This window comes from Giraffa tippelskirchi, chromosome 3 (genome assembly GCF_054371585.1).
Source record: "Giraffa tippelskirchi isolate mGirTip1 chromosome 3, T2T-mGirTip1v1.2.pri, whole genome shotgun sequence".
Taxonomy (NCBI): Eukaryota; Metazoa; Chordata; class Mammalia; order Artiodactyla; family Giraffidae; genus Giraffa; species Giraffa tippelskirchi.
In genome coordinates this window covers 43,086,302-43,100,053 of record NC_137277.1, presented here as the reverse complement: position 1 = coordinate 43,100,053, position 13,752 = coordinate 43,086,302, and the positions used below count along the sequence as shown (strand labels likewise).

At 48.5% G+C, this 13,752-nt stretch overlaps 2 protein-coding genes across 8 annotated transcripts; one reads left to right on the top strand and one right to left on the bottom strand.

Annotated features, from left to right (window-relative positions):
• Positions 1–97: 97 nt before the first annotated feature.
• POLDIP2 (DNA polymerase delta interacting protein 2) lies at positions 98–7,344 on the bottom strand. Of its 6 annotated transcripts, none has more exons than XM_081580420.1 (11): positions 7,105–7,344; positions 5,684–5,765; positions 4,728–4,825; positions 3,939–4,035; positions 3,694–3,769; positions 3,369–3,476; positions 2,805–2,941; positions 2,651–2,677; positions 2,316–2,441; positions 1,284–1,363; positions 98–554 (listed from the first exon to the last, which is right to left on the bottom strand). In XM_081580420.1, the coding sequence occupies exons 1-11, from the start codon at positions 7,263–7,265 to the stop codon at positions 440–442; spliced, it is 1,107 nt and encodes a 368-aa protein (XP_081436546.1). In that variant the 5' UTR covers positions 7,266–7,344; the 3' UTR covers positions 98–439. The 6 variants fall into 6 exon arrangements, with proteins under 6 accessions (XP_081436546.1, XP_081436548.1, XP_081436543.1 ...); XM_081580422.1 differs by having other exon boundaries at positions 4,728–4,771; XM_081580417.1 differs by lacking the exon at positions 2,651–2,677 and having other exon boundaries at positions 2,788–2,941.
• Positions 7,345–7,430: 86 nt separating this feature from the next.
• On the top strand, positions 7,431–13,046 carry VMA12 (vacuolar ATPase assembly factor VMA12). Of its 2 annotated transcripts, none has more exons than XM_081580428.1 (6): positions 7,431–7,667; positions 9,358–9,431; positions 9,762–9,851; positions 10,349–10,391; positions 10,604–10,716; positions 12,612–13,046. In XM_081580428.1, exons 1-6 carry the CDS (start codon positions 7,466–7,468, stop codon positions 12,726–12,728), a joined length of 639 nt encoding a protein of 212 aa, XP_081436554.1. In that variant the 5' UTR covers positions 7,431–7,465; the 3' UTR covers positions 12,729–13,046. The 2 variants fall into 2 exon arrangements, with proteins under 2 accessions (XP_081436554.1, XP_081436555.1); XM_081580429.1 differs by lacking the exon at positions 12,612–13,046 and adding an exon at positions 11,015–12,309.
• Positions 13,047–13,752: the final 706 nt, after the last annotated feature.

Sequence of the window (13,752 nt, the reverse complement as noted above, 5' to 3'; positions counted from 1 at the left end):
GGCAGCTTCCTGGAAGGGCAGTTAAGGACAGTAACCAAAGGCCCCCACGGGGTCAAAAAGGGAGCCTGAGATCCTGGGGGCAGAAATGGCAAGGATGGCCAAGCGTGCACTGGTTTATTGACCAAACCGCACATTCTAAACAACTTGTGTGACAGGCTAGGAAACTCCTCCACGCCTATGGCAGCTGAACAGAGTTCCTGATGGAAAAGTTTACTGGAACACGGCGTAGGCAGGGCTTACGGGGAAGGCCAGCCTTGGAGGAGTCCCACGTGGGTCTTCTTGAGAAGAGTTATACTCCACCCGCCAAAGTAACCCCGCAATCAAATGGCACAAACGATTAAGAGACCCACTGTGGCCGTGACAAGAGTTCTGCAGCAACTCTCATGGGATGTGAGCTGTTGTTCGAGGCGGAGCCTGGGTGCTCAGCGCCTCTGCTGGCCTACCAGTGAAGGCCTGAGGGCGGTGTCTTCTCGTCTTTATTGCTTTCCAGGGAGAAGGGAGGGATCCGGACGTCAAAGTGGGAACCATCAGGCCTCTCGAAGCGGAAAGTGCCCCTGGGAGTCAGAGAGAAACTGGTTTAGAGGTCTGGAGAGCCATGTGCCCTCAGCACCAGAACTGAGGCAGGATGAAGCAGGCCTGGGTTCTTCTGCCTGGCTCATGCCAGGATAACACTGGTCCAGGGACCCAAGAGCCCATCCTGGCCCTTTATGAAAAGAAGAAATGAAGTTGTCCTGAATTCAGCCCTTCGATACACCCTGCATAAGCCACCCAATTATGCTTTCAGGTTACGGAGTGAAACACCAAGGGAAAAAACCAACTCATCGGCAGCTCTGCAGCAAAAAGTCACCAGACCGCTTTGGCCTAAGTCCTTATCCCACAGGGGCCTTCCCAGATGGCATAGTGGTAAAGGATCCACCTGCCAATGCAGGAGATGCAAGAGACACAGTTCGATCCCTGGCTTGGGAAGATCCCCCGGAGAAAGAAATCTCTAGTATTCTTGCCTGGAAAATTCCATGGACAGAGGAGCCTGTCGGGCTATAGTCCATGGAATTGCAGTCAGACATGACTGAGCGAACAACTGAGCACACACACACACTCATTCCACAGAATCACAGAGAACTGGGAAAGTCATAAATAAGGCAAGACTCACACAACAATGAATGGCAGATACAGCTCCACCTCAGGATTTCACTGGGTCCAGAGTGAACTGCATGCTCTGAGCTCTCACTTTTCTGACCCGCAGTGTCCGTGGACCTAAGCTGCCTCCACACCCACTTACTCACCACATGTGCCCACTGGAGGCCTGCAGGGAGACATGGCTGCTGTACTGGAACGCGGGCTGCTCCTTGGATAACACTGGTTCCTGTGAGGGTTCAGGCAAAATAGGTCAGACCAGACAAGCTCCCTGTACCCCAGGGCCACATGCTGACCATCACCGAGTCAGGACCAGATGCCCTCTCAAGCCTCCCACCATAACAGCCGGCCAGCACCACCTCTCACAGCACTGCCATTGACCTGGGCCTTTTACTCTGACCCTGGGAAAGATAATCTCAGACTGAACATCTGAGGTTTCCAAGCAAAGATGCCAAGCCCAGGATCTTCTCTGCAAATATCCCTTTCAGCGTCCATTCACTAAGTGCCTTATGATCAGCAAACTTCTGCTAACTTAAAGTCCTGGTAATCATAAGGTAATAGATGTCATCCTAAAAAACTGAGATTCTGGTTAAACAACCTGGCCAAAGTTATGCAGCAAGTAAACAACACAGTGGACATCTGAAAACAGATGAGCTCCAAAGCCCTGTTCTTTCTATCCCACGCTGCCTCCCCAAGTCCCTGCTAATGTGTATAACTGCTTACTGAATGCGGCCCCTCCTCTTGACTTTATTTCTCAGGAGACTGGGTGGGGTAGCACCAGAATTGCAAAATCAGATCTCTTCAAGGGCCAGCAGAGGGTGTACGTGTGTAAAGAGGCAGAGGAAGGAAAACTGGGAGTGGTGGAGAGTGTGTGCCACACCCAAGGGCTTCCCAATTCAGATTTTTAAAAAGGGCGGCCACCAATGTCACTTACTTGGCTCCAAATCCAGGACCTGCTGCTATGAGCTATAAGGACCATGGGCTAGTTAAATAACAGTCTCAGTGTCATCTGTGAAATGGGTTCTAAGACGCCTCCCTCACAGTGAGGTTTCTCACTCTGAATAGCCCTGTGCTTTCACACACTGAGCCTCTGTCCCTAACCACAGAGGAGAAGACCATGCACTGAGCTCCCAGGCCTGCTGGGTAGGACCAGAAACCATTATTACCCCAAAGATGCTCACCCTGCCCACCACCCCTCGGCCTCGCACTGTCTCCAAGGTGCCGGATAGACTGAATATCCTCCAGTGTCGCTCCCGGAGCTGAACCACGTCACTGTCAAGGTTTTCCAAGCGGATGCAGTAGCGCCACTGTGGGGGTAGGGGAGAGACTTCACGTCTGAGAAGGAACAGAACTTGGGCTAGCCCCCTGGGAATTCTAAGAGAGCAAAGAGCAACAAAGGCTGACACCTGCACTGCACGGGTCTCATCTCCCACCCTGGAGGTAAAGCCTCCACCTCCCAACCTGCCCCCACAGGCACGCCTCCTGAGCTCCCCTCCTCCCGAGATTAGACACTTACCCAGTAGACGTGAGAGTTCTGGGCTTCCTGGGGAAAAACAAAACACAAAGAATTTCAGTCCCCGAGGGTAGAAAACGTCTATTCCAATCAACATCTCTCCAGTGGAGCAGACGTATTCCAGGAGAGAAGGAAGGTACCAAGGCTCGGCACCTACCCTCATGCCCATGTAGAAAGGGATGACGGTGACACGGATATTCTCAGTTGTTTCCCGGTGGACATCGGAGAGCTCCAGCCAGGGGTGATTCTTCTCTTGCCAGGCCCGTAGTGTCTCCCGAGCCACAAAAGGGGGTGCTGGGGCAAGAAATGACTGGTTAGACCAGGCCAGCAGCCAACTGCTCCTCTTATAAAACCCTCCCCAGTGATGGCCAAGGTAAATAAGACACATGAGCAAAAGCAGCAGAGGCTGAAGAAGGCATAGAGCTGCCTACCAAGAATAAGCCCCAAGGAGGAATATGACGTCAGGGGAAGAGAAATGGCCTGGGAGTTAGGAACCCTGGCTCTCAGATCTCACTCTGTCACTACCTAGCAACCTTGAGTCGCTCTCATCATTCCTGAGCCTGTTTCCCTATCTGTGAGGAGGAGATAAAGGCCACCTACCTGACAGGTCTAAAGGGAGGTTAAATAAAGTTGTAAAAACAGAGCTTTGAAACTTCTTCTGTGACACTGTCTTTGAAGAAAGGGCCCTCCCATTCCAGCTTCCCTTTATGAGAGAGGGTACCTTTTGTCTGATCATACAGAAGAAATCTTTCAAAGAGCTCGTGCTGGATGGGAACCTGATCAGTGGAGGTGTAGGGGAGGATGTCTTCGTGGCTGACATAATCCAGGCCTGGCAGAGAGACAGAGATGGAAAACTCACGGAGGAACGGGGAAGGGTGGGACTGAAAAGAAACTCAATTTCTGGGCCTTGTCCCAGGGTGGGACGACCCTGGCACCATGGCTCTTAGCATCTACACGCCCTCCCAGCAGATTCAAGGACAGCAGAAAGGCACTGAAGCACACCAGACCCCTCACTGATGGACACCACCCAGACGCTCATAACTCACCTGGGATGGCATAGAGGGCCCGGCTGTCATCGTGATTAGCCAAGAAAGTCACAGCTTCTGTCTGAGATCTCTGAGACTAAGGCAAGAAGCAAGTCAGAGGTTTTCTTGGTCACTATCCAATCCTGAGGACTTGGGGCCCAGTGCGGTGTGGAACTGTTGGATCCCTCTCCTTCTCTTAGTCCCCATCAGGGTCCAGGCCTTTCCCATGGAGAGGAACCCCAGGCGCAGCCACCTTGCTTACTTACTATATGTGGACAGTCTCGGGCATCAATCAGCACCTGATAGTAAGTGTGAGTTTTGCCTTTCACCTCTTTTGAGCCGTGGCCGGCAGGGTTCTCTGCTCTATGGGGCAGGAGGAAAAGCCCAAGATCAACCTGAGAAACAGAAGCAGGGTCTGCCCCAGCTCCCTACCACCCCCTCACCTAAACAGACCAGTGCCTGAACTGAAGGGGCTTAGCAGCAGCTGGGCAGTTGTTCAGCACGCCCTGGCCCAGAGCTCCCCAGTCAGGAGCAAGCAACAAAGTGTGGTGAAGAGTCATCATTTATCTTACTCTCTGGATGCCTCTTAAAAAAAAGGGCCAAGCTGAGAAAATCAAACTGCTGCTTCAGTCCCTAGAGCCCAGAGTAACCCACTCTTCTCACATCCCAGGGGCTCTCTGTGATCACTTAATGGAGCTGGGCCTTTTCTTTTTTTAATGTACTCTAGTGATGATAAGAGATAAGGAGAAAGATTCTAACTGAACATCAAGAAATCAAGAAGCCTAGTTCCCCAAATGCCCTTTGGGGTACTTATAATGCAAACTAAGAATGCCTGGGGTGAGCATCCTGGGGAGAGCTGAAGGGACCCTTTGGCTTAAGACTCAGCACTCAGTGCTTTTGTCTCCATGGACGTCAGTGTCAAGGGAGTGTTCTGGGACTGTTCCTAAGGCCCAGAAGGATGCTGTCTTCACCGCTGGGACTCCAATTACGCATGTCTACCATGGGTCAGGCCTCCTCCAGAGGATACTGCGAGGCACAGTGAGAGGGAAACTTACTTTTCTGGGGCTGCAGAAGCCACATCCCGGTCATAGAGTCTGGCCTGCCAGGGAAACAGGACGACACCTCGGTAGCCAAAAACACTGTGAAGGAAAAGCTGGGAGAAAAGAGAGGCTTCAGTGACTCTGCAGTCTAGAGGGTGCATCCAGGTGGGGCCCAGACCACTAAGTGGCACAGGTGGTGGCAATTCCAGCACAAGGTCTTGTTATTCTTTCCCTTGGACTCTGAGATCCACCCAGACCAACTGTGGAACACACTTACTGTCCCTTTATCTGGCTGACTTCTACTCATCCGTCAGGCCATAGCTGAGACCTCAAGAAAGCCTTCCCTTCCCTCGCTTCCACTTAGCACAGTGTACAGCCATGAACCATGTGCACACTGTAATTCTTTTCTTAGACTGTCAACTCCATGAAGGAACTGCTTTCTGATTTAATACCAATGCATAAACCCAGTCTACTGTAGGCACACAGGAGAAAAAAGCTGAATAAACAAAAAGTCCTTCTAATCTACAAGAGATCTAAATCTATTGCAGTAGATCTGGCATAAAAGTGACTCAGAAAAAGAGCCTCACATCCAGAGATTAATTCACTACACTCAATTCAACTAGAACACAGCATCAAATAAGCAGGTGTGCTTTTCTGAAAGCTCTCTCCACTGGCTTCCCACCAACCACTATGTTAGATGACTCTTCGGCAACAGGACTCCTCAATATAGTTCAAACCATCTCTGTCCACACTAACTGGGAAACAAAACCTGATGACACATGAAGTGCATTCAAATCCAGGAAAACAGGAAGGAAAAAAAAACATCTTAAAACAACAACAAAACTTTTGATTCTGGTCTGGCACCAAACACCAAGGCAGAAAATCATGACGTTCAGGCCTGTGGCCAAATTTTACCCTTTCAGAAGCAGAGCACACCGTGAAAACGAAAGATGACGCCGCCCAGCACTTACCTGTCCGGTCTCATATTTTCCATTCTGTTTTGGCACCTCGAACACACCAACTGTCTCCAAAACTTTACCCTCTGGTCGGTTTCTAATTAGGAAGGAAAAAGAACAAGCAACTGAAAAGCTAAGAAGTGAAGGGTACTAATCCATTGGAAAAAGCTACTAGGATACTGGGAGGGCCGGGGCCGTGACAGCAGAGAAGGGTCGCAGCAGTGGGGCCAGCTGAATCAGGGAAGGGTCCTGCCAAGCCACCCCTCCACAGAGATTCTGCTGCTCCTCCTCTGAGGACCAGCCGCAGATGCCTCCTTGGTTTCCATGAGATCTGACAGCTCCCAGATCACTTTCTTCTCTCTTGACTCTTAGCATTCCTCATATTACGCCCTCAGATCCTGCTTCATCGTATCCCTTGCCTCCATTTCTTCCCTGACCCATCCTCCTGACCTCCCACAGCAGTGACTGCCTTTCCCACCTTGCATTTCAGTTATTTGTGTCACTGTCTTATCTCCATTAGAGACTGTAAGTTCCCCGGGAGCAATGCCTGTGTCTGATTAGCCTGTGCTCCTTCTCAGAGCCTAGGGTATAAGGGGTGCTCAAAAGAAAACTTCTTTTGTGTCATCATGCCATGTCCATCTCCACCTCTAAACTGCAGTCCTCATACTGGCATTGCACCAATGTTATTCTCTCAATCTAGTTTTTGTTCAGATTTACATGAATTTTCAGAGGGGTCTTAAATTGCAAGTAGCTATCATCTCTCCCCCATGTCCGTGTCTCACCTCAGCCACTGAAAGGTCAGCTCTCACAGTGACTTCTGGACTGAACTGCTTTTTCTGGGGGCTCTTCAAAGCACCGTTTTCTTACTATTGTGGAAAGGGGAACTCCGTGTCTCCTTTCACTTGGTTCACCTGCCCCAGTTTGATCTCCCTGGTCCCATGCCTAGGCACATCGTTCACACCATCTCCGTGGCCTCAAACCCCCTTCCTCAAGTCACATAAAGAGAGAATGTGCCCCCAAGGTCACACTGAAGCCTGGGACCCACGCAGGGCGCAGACTCGGGTCCTGTTTCCCACTTCCAGCATCTTTCTGAGGGAGGCCTTGACCCTCAGTCACGGGCTGGGGGTTCAAATCAAAACCCCTAGCACTTAACTGCAGTACTTCCCACTAACAGCGGCGCTCGGATGCCCGCATTCGAGGAAGTAGGCTTTGCTCTGAGAGGGTTACTAGTTCCCCCTCAGAGCCAGTCCGGCACAATCCAGGACTCTGGGCCGCGCTCCCTTCCTCTTTCCTGGCACGCGTCCCAGGCAGCGCAGGTCGGCTCTCGGCCGGAACTCTCCCCCGGGTCGAACTCCTATCACCCTCTGCCGCTGGGCCCTCTGGCCCGGGACACGCTCCCAAGGCTCCCGGCCCGACCCCCGTGCTCCGTCCCTCACCGGGACGAGAGGTGCCTCCGCGTCGTCGTGGCCGCCACGAGTGGGAAGGCCCCAGCTCCACCCGCCGCACAGAGAGGCCTCGGCCCCCGGGTCCCAGTCAGCGACCTGGACCACCACCGACTGCCCACGGTCAGGGCCCGCCGGGCCACACAGCCCGCCATGTCTGGCCCGAGCACCCGCTGGGCTGCTGACACACCGCCCGACCCGCGGCCGGGCGGCGTTCCGCCCCCGCCCCACACTGCCCCGCGTCGATGCCCCGCCCCCTTGGCTCTCTGCCCCGCCCCGCGAGCTTCGCGCTTCTTCCGGCGCAGGCGGACGGAAGTCTCGGTTCTGGGTCACGTGACCGTAAAGTCGGCTAGTCATGGCGTCTTCCCTGTTAGCTGGCGAGCGATTTGTACGTTCTCTGGGTCCTGGTGGGGAGCTGGAGCCAGAGCAACTGCCCGAGAAGCTGCGGGCAGAGCTTGAGGCCGCGCTAGGGAAGAAGCACAAGGGTGGCAATCGCCCGGCTCGCCTGGTTTCTTTCCGCCTGATCCGGGATCTGCATCAGTACTTGAGAGAAAGGGGTGAGCCCCAGTCTCCGGTTCACCGTCGCCTCTTTTTCCCCCAGAGTTTAGGCCCTCCTGAAGTCTTTTTTCCTGAGGGGTCTATCTGTTGCTGAACCAAACTCGCGGCTTTTTTCATGACTCCCAGCAAAGCCAATATACTGAGTCAGGGTTGTGGTGAAGAAAAGTATTTAGTGCAGAGTGCCAAGCAAGGGAACGGGAAACAAGGCTCAAATCCATTCTAGCTTGGAATTTGAGTTAAGGAATTTTCGTTTAAAGGAGAAGAACAAAGAGGCTGGGAATAATTGTCGTGTGACATTTCCTAATTGTGGTTTCAGGAGTCAAAATGCCTCTGATTTACGATTCTCAGGTCAAGTGGTCCTTGGCTCCGGTGTCTGTTAGCTCACTTTGCCCTGGAGAAGCAACCAGAGTTTTCAGGTTAATGATGATATTTATAGCAGTACATTAAAGATGTTATCAACAATAGCAGTTTTAATCATCTGACTCGGGTTCATTAGTATTCTGTTAACACAGGATAGAAGTTAGAGGGGACAGGAAAAAGAATAAAGTTTTGGATAGAGAGATTAATCGTAAGGTCAGTAAGGAAACTCAGTTTTAGGGGGACTGGGTTTCAAATCCATCACTCTCTTTCACCCATGGAATGATCATCTGGCCAACCCAAGAGTCACCTCATAAACCCTGGGGAACTAACCCACTCTCTTCATAATTTCCATGGGAATTTTTCGTGGATGACGAAATTTACTTGTGCAGTTTCTGTTCTCTTGAGTCTCAGCTTTACATCTAGGCCCACGTGACCCTTGAGGAAGTCCAAATTCTAACTCAATAGCACTGCACAGGTTCAGTTTCTTTCTTTTAAGCCACATTAAAAAAACAACAACATAGTGAGTTCGCCCTGTGTGTGAATTTAGATTTCTTTCCATCTTAAAAGCAAGAGTGGTCACATCTGATAGAGTTGGTTGGTTTTTGTTTTTGGATATAGAATGATGGGAAGTTATGTTGAAAGATCTAGACTGGGAGTGGCATCTGAATTGTAGTCCTAACTCTGCTACTGACTCTTCGTGGAGGAGTCATTTCTCTTCCTTGAGCCTCTGTTCCCTTATATGTAAAGGGGTCCAATATGACAAACTGGCATGTAAGGTCTTTTGCCAGAATTAACAGCCTGCCTAGAAATGTGAAGGGTAGATTATTCAATGATTAGAACTAAAAAGGACCTTAGAGATCATCTAGCACAGTGTCCTCTTAAGTATTCACCATCACTAGGCCTTAAACCTATTTAGGGCAAGTTCTGTTGTGGCCACAGAAATGACCTAACTTAAAGGCAAATATAAATGACCTACATGTTACTAGCTGTGACACTGGTTGGGTAATTGAGAGCTAACAATTAAAAGTCACTATGAAGCACTAGGATATACTTACGTATGTGGGATTATCTTAGTTTCTTCCCAATTGAAAGTGATCCTGGAGATGAACTGATACAAGAGTAGCCATGTTTTATTTTGGTAGAAAGAATTGGCAGGCTGGGGACTTCTTCGGCAGTCTGGTGGTTAAGATGTCGTGCTTTCAATGCAGAGGGTGCGGGTTTGAACCATAGTTGGGAAACTTAAGTTCCCACATACCTCATGGCACTGCCAAAAAAAAAAGAATTGGCGGGCTAGATCCTTCAACCTCATCTCTATGCATTTTTCCTCAGGTTCCAAACTATACCTTCACGAGCTCCTAGAAGGCAGTGAAATCTATCTCCCAGAGGTTGTGAAGCCTCCTCGGGTACGTAAGGGATGTATTTGTGAGAATGGATGCTGACTCAGTTGGGTTTATTCATTTTACTTCCAAATTTATGAGTGAATCTTTGGGCTCAAAATTTGTTCTTTGACTCCTTGAGAGCTGGGGTGGAGGAAACCAGATATTGTCCTCCCAGTCTGACAGTTTGGAAAACTAATACCCCCTCCAAAAAAAGAAAATAGTTTCCAAAGCACTGGAGGCAGAACTGGTGCATGGGTCTTCTTAGCAGTACTTTGCCCCCTGAAACCAGTGATTGTGACATGTTTTCTAGCAAGCTGGAAATATCATTCTTCTTGTTTGATTTTTCTGCCTCAGAACCCAGAGCTAGTTGCTCGTCTGGAAAAGATTAAGATACAGCTGGCCAATGAGGAATATAAGCGGATCACCCGCAATGTCACCTGCCAGGTAAGAGCCCACTCTTCAATACATGGACCCCATAGGCCCTGAAAGCAGGGCCCTGCACTGGGAAGAGGCACAGATGAAAGAAACAACGTGGAAGCCTGTTTGTATACTATTAATATTAAGGGACTGAAGAAGCTCTGTGCTGCATACAAGCCAAATACAGTTCCCATCCTATTTATTGAGACTGTCGGCTCGGATGGTGACTGATTTTTAAAGGTTGTAGAGGTGGAGATGAGCCTGGAGCCATTCTTTTGACAGAGCACCCTACTTTCTTGGCATGCACCTGGCCCAGAGGAGGAGAGGGATACACAGGTACTGGAAACATACATCTCTTCTCTGAAATGCTTGATCCAGAGAAGAATCTAACTGGTCCTAGACAAAATCCAGGGAGAAGACAGAACTAGTGTGTTGGGTAATAAAGAGGGCTGAGCCCAGACTGACAAATGAATACTCTCTGGGCTGCTTCCATTCTGAAATCCTTTGCTTTTTCTTTTTCCAAGGATCCAAGGCATGGCGGAACTCTCAGTGACCTGGGAAAGCAAGGTGAGGTACTAGGAAATCAGGCTGCGAAAGCCTCTCACTGGGATGGGTCAGCCGTGGTCCTTCCCACTCCATTGCTCAGGATTTAAGCCTGAGCTGTTCAGGCTTGCAGTTTGAGGGAAGCCTGGCTGATGGGGGAGGCAGCTGTGAGATAAAAGGGTCTCGTAGAGGATGATGCTGACCTAAAAGTTTCTTGCCTGGGCTCCTCCCCAAAGTGAGGTCAGTGAAGGCTCTGGTCATCACCATCTTCAACTTCATTGTCACGGTGGCGGCTGCCTTCGTCTGCACTTACCTTGGAAGCCAGTATATCTTCACAGAAATGACCTCGGTGAGTAGGTTCTGGGCAGGGTAGGGTGCCCCAGTTGGGAGTGTTGATGGGATAGGGAGGAGGTACACGAAAATGCCTTGAACAGGTTATGTATTTATGTGATAAACAAAGGGAGCATTTGATCTGTCCAGCAGTCATGGAGGTAAATAATAACCTGAAGAGAATCAGGATCTGGTTTTCTTCCCTTCCCCCCAACTTGTGGGCTGGGTTGAGGTCCTCTCCATCCTTGTTAGGTGCTAGAGGCTGCAGAGCTGGAAGCGGGTCTGCATCCCATAAGCCTGATTCTCTCCCTTCCCAGCGAGTACTGGCTGCCTTGATCGTGGCCTCTGTGGTGGGTCTGGCCGAGCTATACGTCATGGTGCGGGCGATGGAAGGCGAGTTGGGAGAATTGTAACTGTGCTTCCTCATCGAAGTCTGGAGACTCCAGGGTCTCAGCTGCCAATCGCTGATTCTCAGGCAGTGATTTGTACTCAGCCAAGCCAAGGCCCCTGCTCTTCCTGCGGGACAGTCCCATCCTGTCAGTTAACAGAGAGGGCAGTAGAGGAGACTCAGACAACAGAAAAGAACTGGTCTGTCCGTACATTTTCCCGAAGCCAGTGCCCATCTGCCTTCTACTGTCCATTCTGGGCATTGCTGGGGCTGGGTTTTTTTCCCACTGGAATCAAAGAGAATCCAGGCCTTTCCAGAAGTAGACCATACTGCCTTGAACCTGCCCAGGTGCACAAGTCAGTGGTTGTCCTTGCTCCACATATCTTGATGCAGACCTGTAATTTATATCAGAAGACTCCAAGAAAGCAGAGGGATTCGCTTTCTCCAGTTTGTGCTGGAAGAGGAACTGATCAGAGGACATCAAATAAGAGAAAGCCAGTTGATACAGGATGGTGCAATTGTACACAAGGCAACTTTCTGGAATCTTAGCTTCTGCTTTCATCTTCTTCCTTCCGCTGGCCTTGTTCAGATTTTCTATGTTTCTGCCTGTCTTCACTACTCATCAGCCCTCCTTCAACTTCCCACCTTCCAGTCACCCTTTCCTCTGCTTCCAAAAATGAAAACAGTTCAGATAGCAAAGCAGTATGTCTGCTTTTGATTGCAAAACCCCTTGTACTTGTTTGTATTTGTAAGGAGAGTATGCCTACTGTGAATTGTCTCAGTTAATGAAGGGAGAGATTCTTTGTAGACTGGTGACTGTCTTCAGATTGAACTGTATGTGTAATTTATATGAGTATACACATCACAAAGCCTGTTACAGGTTATTTTATGCATATTCTTAAACATGTTTGGGTAAGTACAAAAAATAGTATGTAAAATTGTTTTACATGATTGCTTTTGGTCTTCAGAACCATTCCGGAGGTTAGAAAAGGAAGTGGTTTTAGGCCCCTTTTCCAGAAGACAAAACTGAGGCTGAGAGAGGTCAAATGACCCTCAGCAGTCCTTCTGTTGAATGGAGCCGAAGACTCCTAGGTTATCTTGAAGTCTCTGTGTAATGTTACACTTGTAAGAACTTAAGTTAGTGGTGTGTTGATGGAATCTGTATAAGACTTTTAGAAATTATAGCGGCATTATTATTTATCCAATAAATATATATCAAATCCAGCCTATTCTTTTTTTTGTTTGTTTTCTATTTTTTTTACTTTGGCCATGCCACACAGCACGCGAGATCTTAGTTCCCTGACCAGGGATTGAACCCGAGCTCTCTGCAGTGGAAGTGTAGCATTCCAACCATTGAACTGCCAGGGAATTCCCTCCAGGGTGTTCATATTTCAAATCATATGACAACAGAGCAGTCCAAAGACTTCCATAGTTATGAGACTTAATTCAGGTCTGCTCCTAATGGTAGACTCTTTCTTTTTGTTTGTTCAGTGTATGAGTTCCTAATGTCTTTTTTTTTTCCCCAGGACACTCTTCTGTTCTTAGAAATTATACACACACTGACTCAATGGACGTTTCCTCTACAGTATTGCCAGTTTCTTGAATTACAGCAAGTCAGCCTCTCAGGACAAAATTCTCCGTGAGAGAGAAGGAGGGTGCAGGCCTTCCTGTTACATCACAGATCATTTTGTTGAGAAATCAGGATTTCTGTTGTTGACTGGAAGAAATATCAACTTGAGAAAAAATACAGGTGGCATTTTACAGTGTTTTTAGCAACCCTAACTGTTTAAGATTGACTTAAAAAGCTACACTGAATCACTCTTTGCTCCTGATGAGCAAAGCCAAGTCAGATTTTTAGAATTCAAGTAGATATCATCTCTTTTCAAGTGCCTGAGTCTTGCAAGTGGAAAGAGCTTTAACCTTCAGACTAATATCTATGCTATGTGCTTAAAAAATCTATTTGAATTATTTGTTTTGGCCTGTACTCCATTCTCCTCCTTTGACAATATCTGTGGAGTATATAGGCAGAGAACAGTAAGAAAAATTAGGGGAAAAAAATCTATAGATTTTATCCTGATACATATAAATCAGAACAGAGAACCAGAGAATTTTAAAATGCTACAGAAACTTAGAGAAATTAATTTTCCCAGCCAAGTAGTTCACAAAGACACTAATATTCCAGAGGATCATCTGACTTGTCCCAAGGCTGCAGAGCTTAGTTATGGCCAAAACTCCAACCCGTCTCTTGGCTCTCATGTCACCATTCTTTCCACATAACGCTATTCAGTCTCTTCTTAAAATTAGAAAATTGGTCAAGTGAAAGTACATATGAAGTACTAACATGGAGTGGGAACTTATTCTTACCATGTACTTAATAACTGTTAGCTGCTTTTTCTCTCCCTGACCTTCATGAGTCTTGAGGTTGAAGTTTTCATTGTGTCTGATGCAGTTCCTAATTTTCTGTTTTCTCTCTCGCTTCTTTTCCTTCATACTTAAAACGCTTGAGGGAAGAGTGACGAATACTGCCTATATTTGTGTAGGGTCTCTATTAAGCTTTGGTATTAGGGAGCCTGACAACACATGTGCCTTCAGACAAACTTTTGGGGGTTAGGCTGATCATCACTTTGCTCTTTGACATTAGTCAGTCATATAGAACTACCCTCCATT

Coding starts and splice junctions, on each gene's coding strand:
- POLDIP2 (XM_081580416.1), bottom strand. CDS start 7,265: ATGGCGGGCTGTGTGGCCCGGCGGGCCCTGACCGTGGGCAGTCGGTGG. Junction 5,766..7,104: donor CGGAGGCACCTCTCGTCCCG/GTGAGGGACGGA, acceptor CTTCCTAATTAG/AAACCGACCAGAGGGTAAAG. Junction 1,364..2,315: donor GCCGAGGGGTGGTGGGCAGG/GTGAGCATCTTT, acceptor GAACCCTCACAG/GAACCAGTGTTATCCAAGGA.
- VMA12 (XM_081580428.1), top strand. CDS start 7,466: ATGGCGTCTTCCCTGTTAGCTGGCGAGCGATTTGTACGTTCTCTGGGT. Junction 9,432..9,761: donor AGGTTGTGAAGCCTCCTCGG/GTACGTAAGGGA, acceptor TTTCTGCCTCAG/AACCCAGAGCTAGTTGCTCG. Junction 10,392..10,603: donor CAGTGACCTGGGAAAGCAAG/GTGAGGTACTAG, acceptor TCCTCCCCAAAG/TGAGGTCAGTGAAGGCTCTG.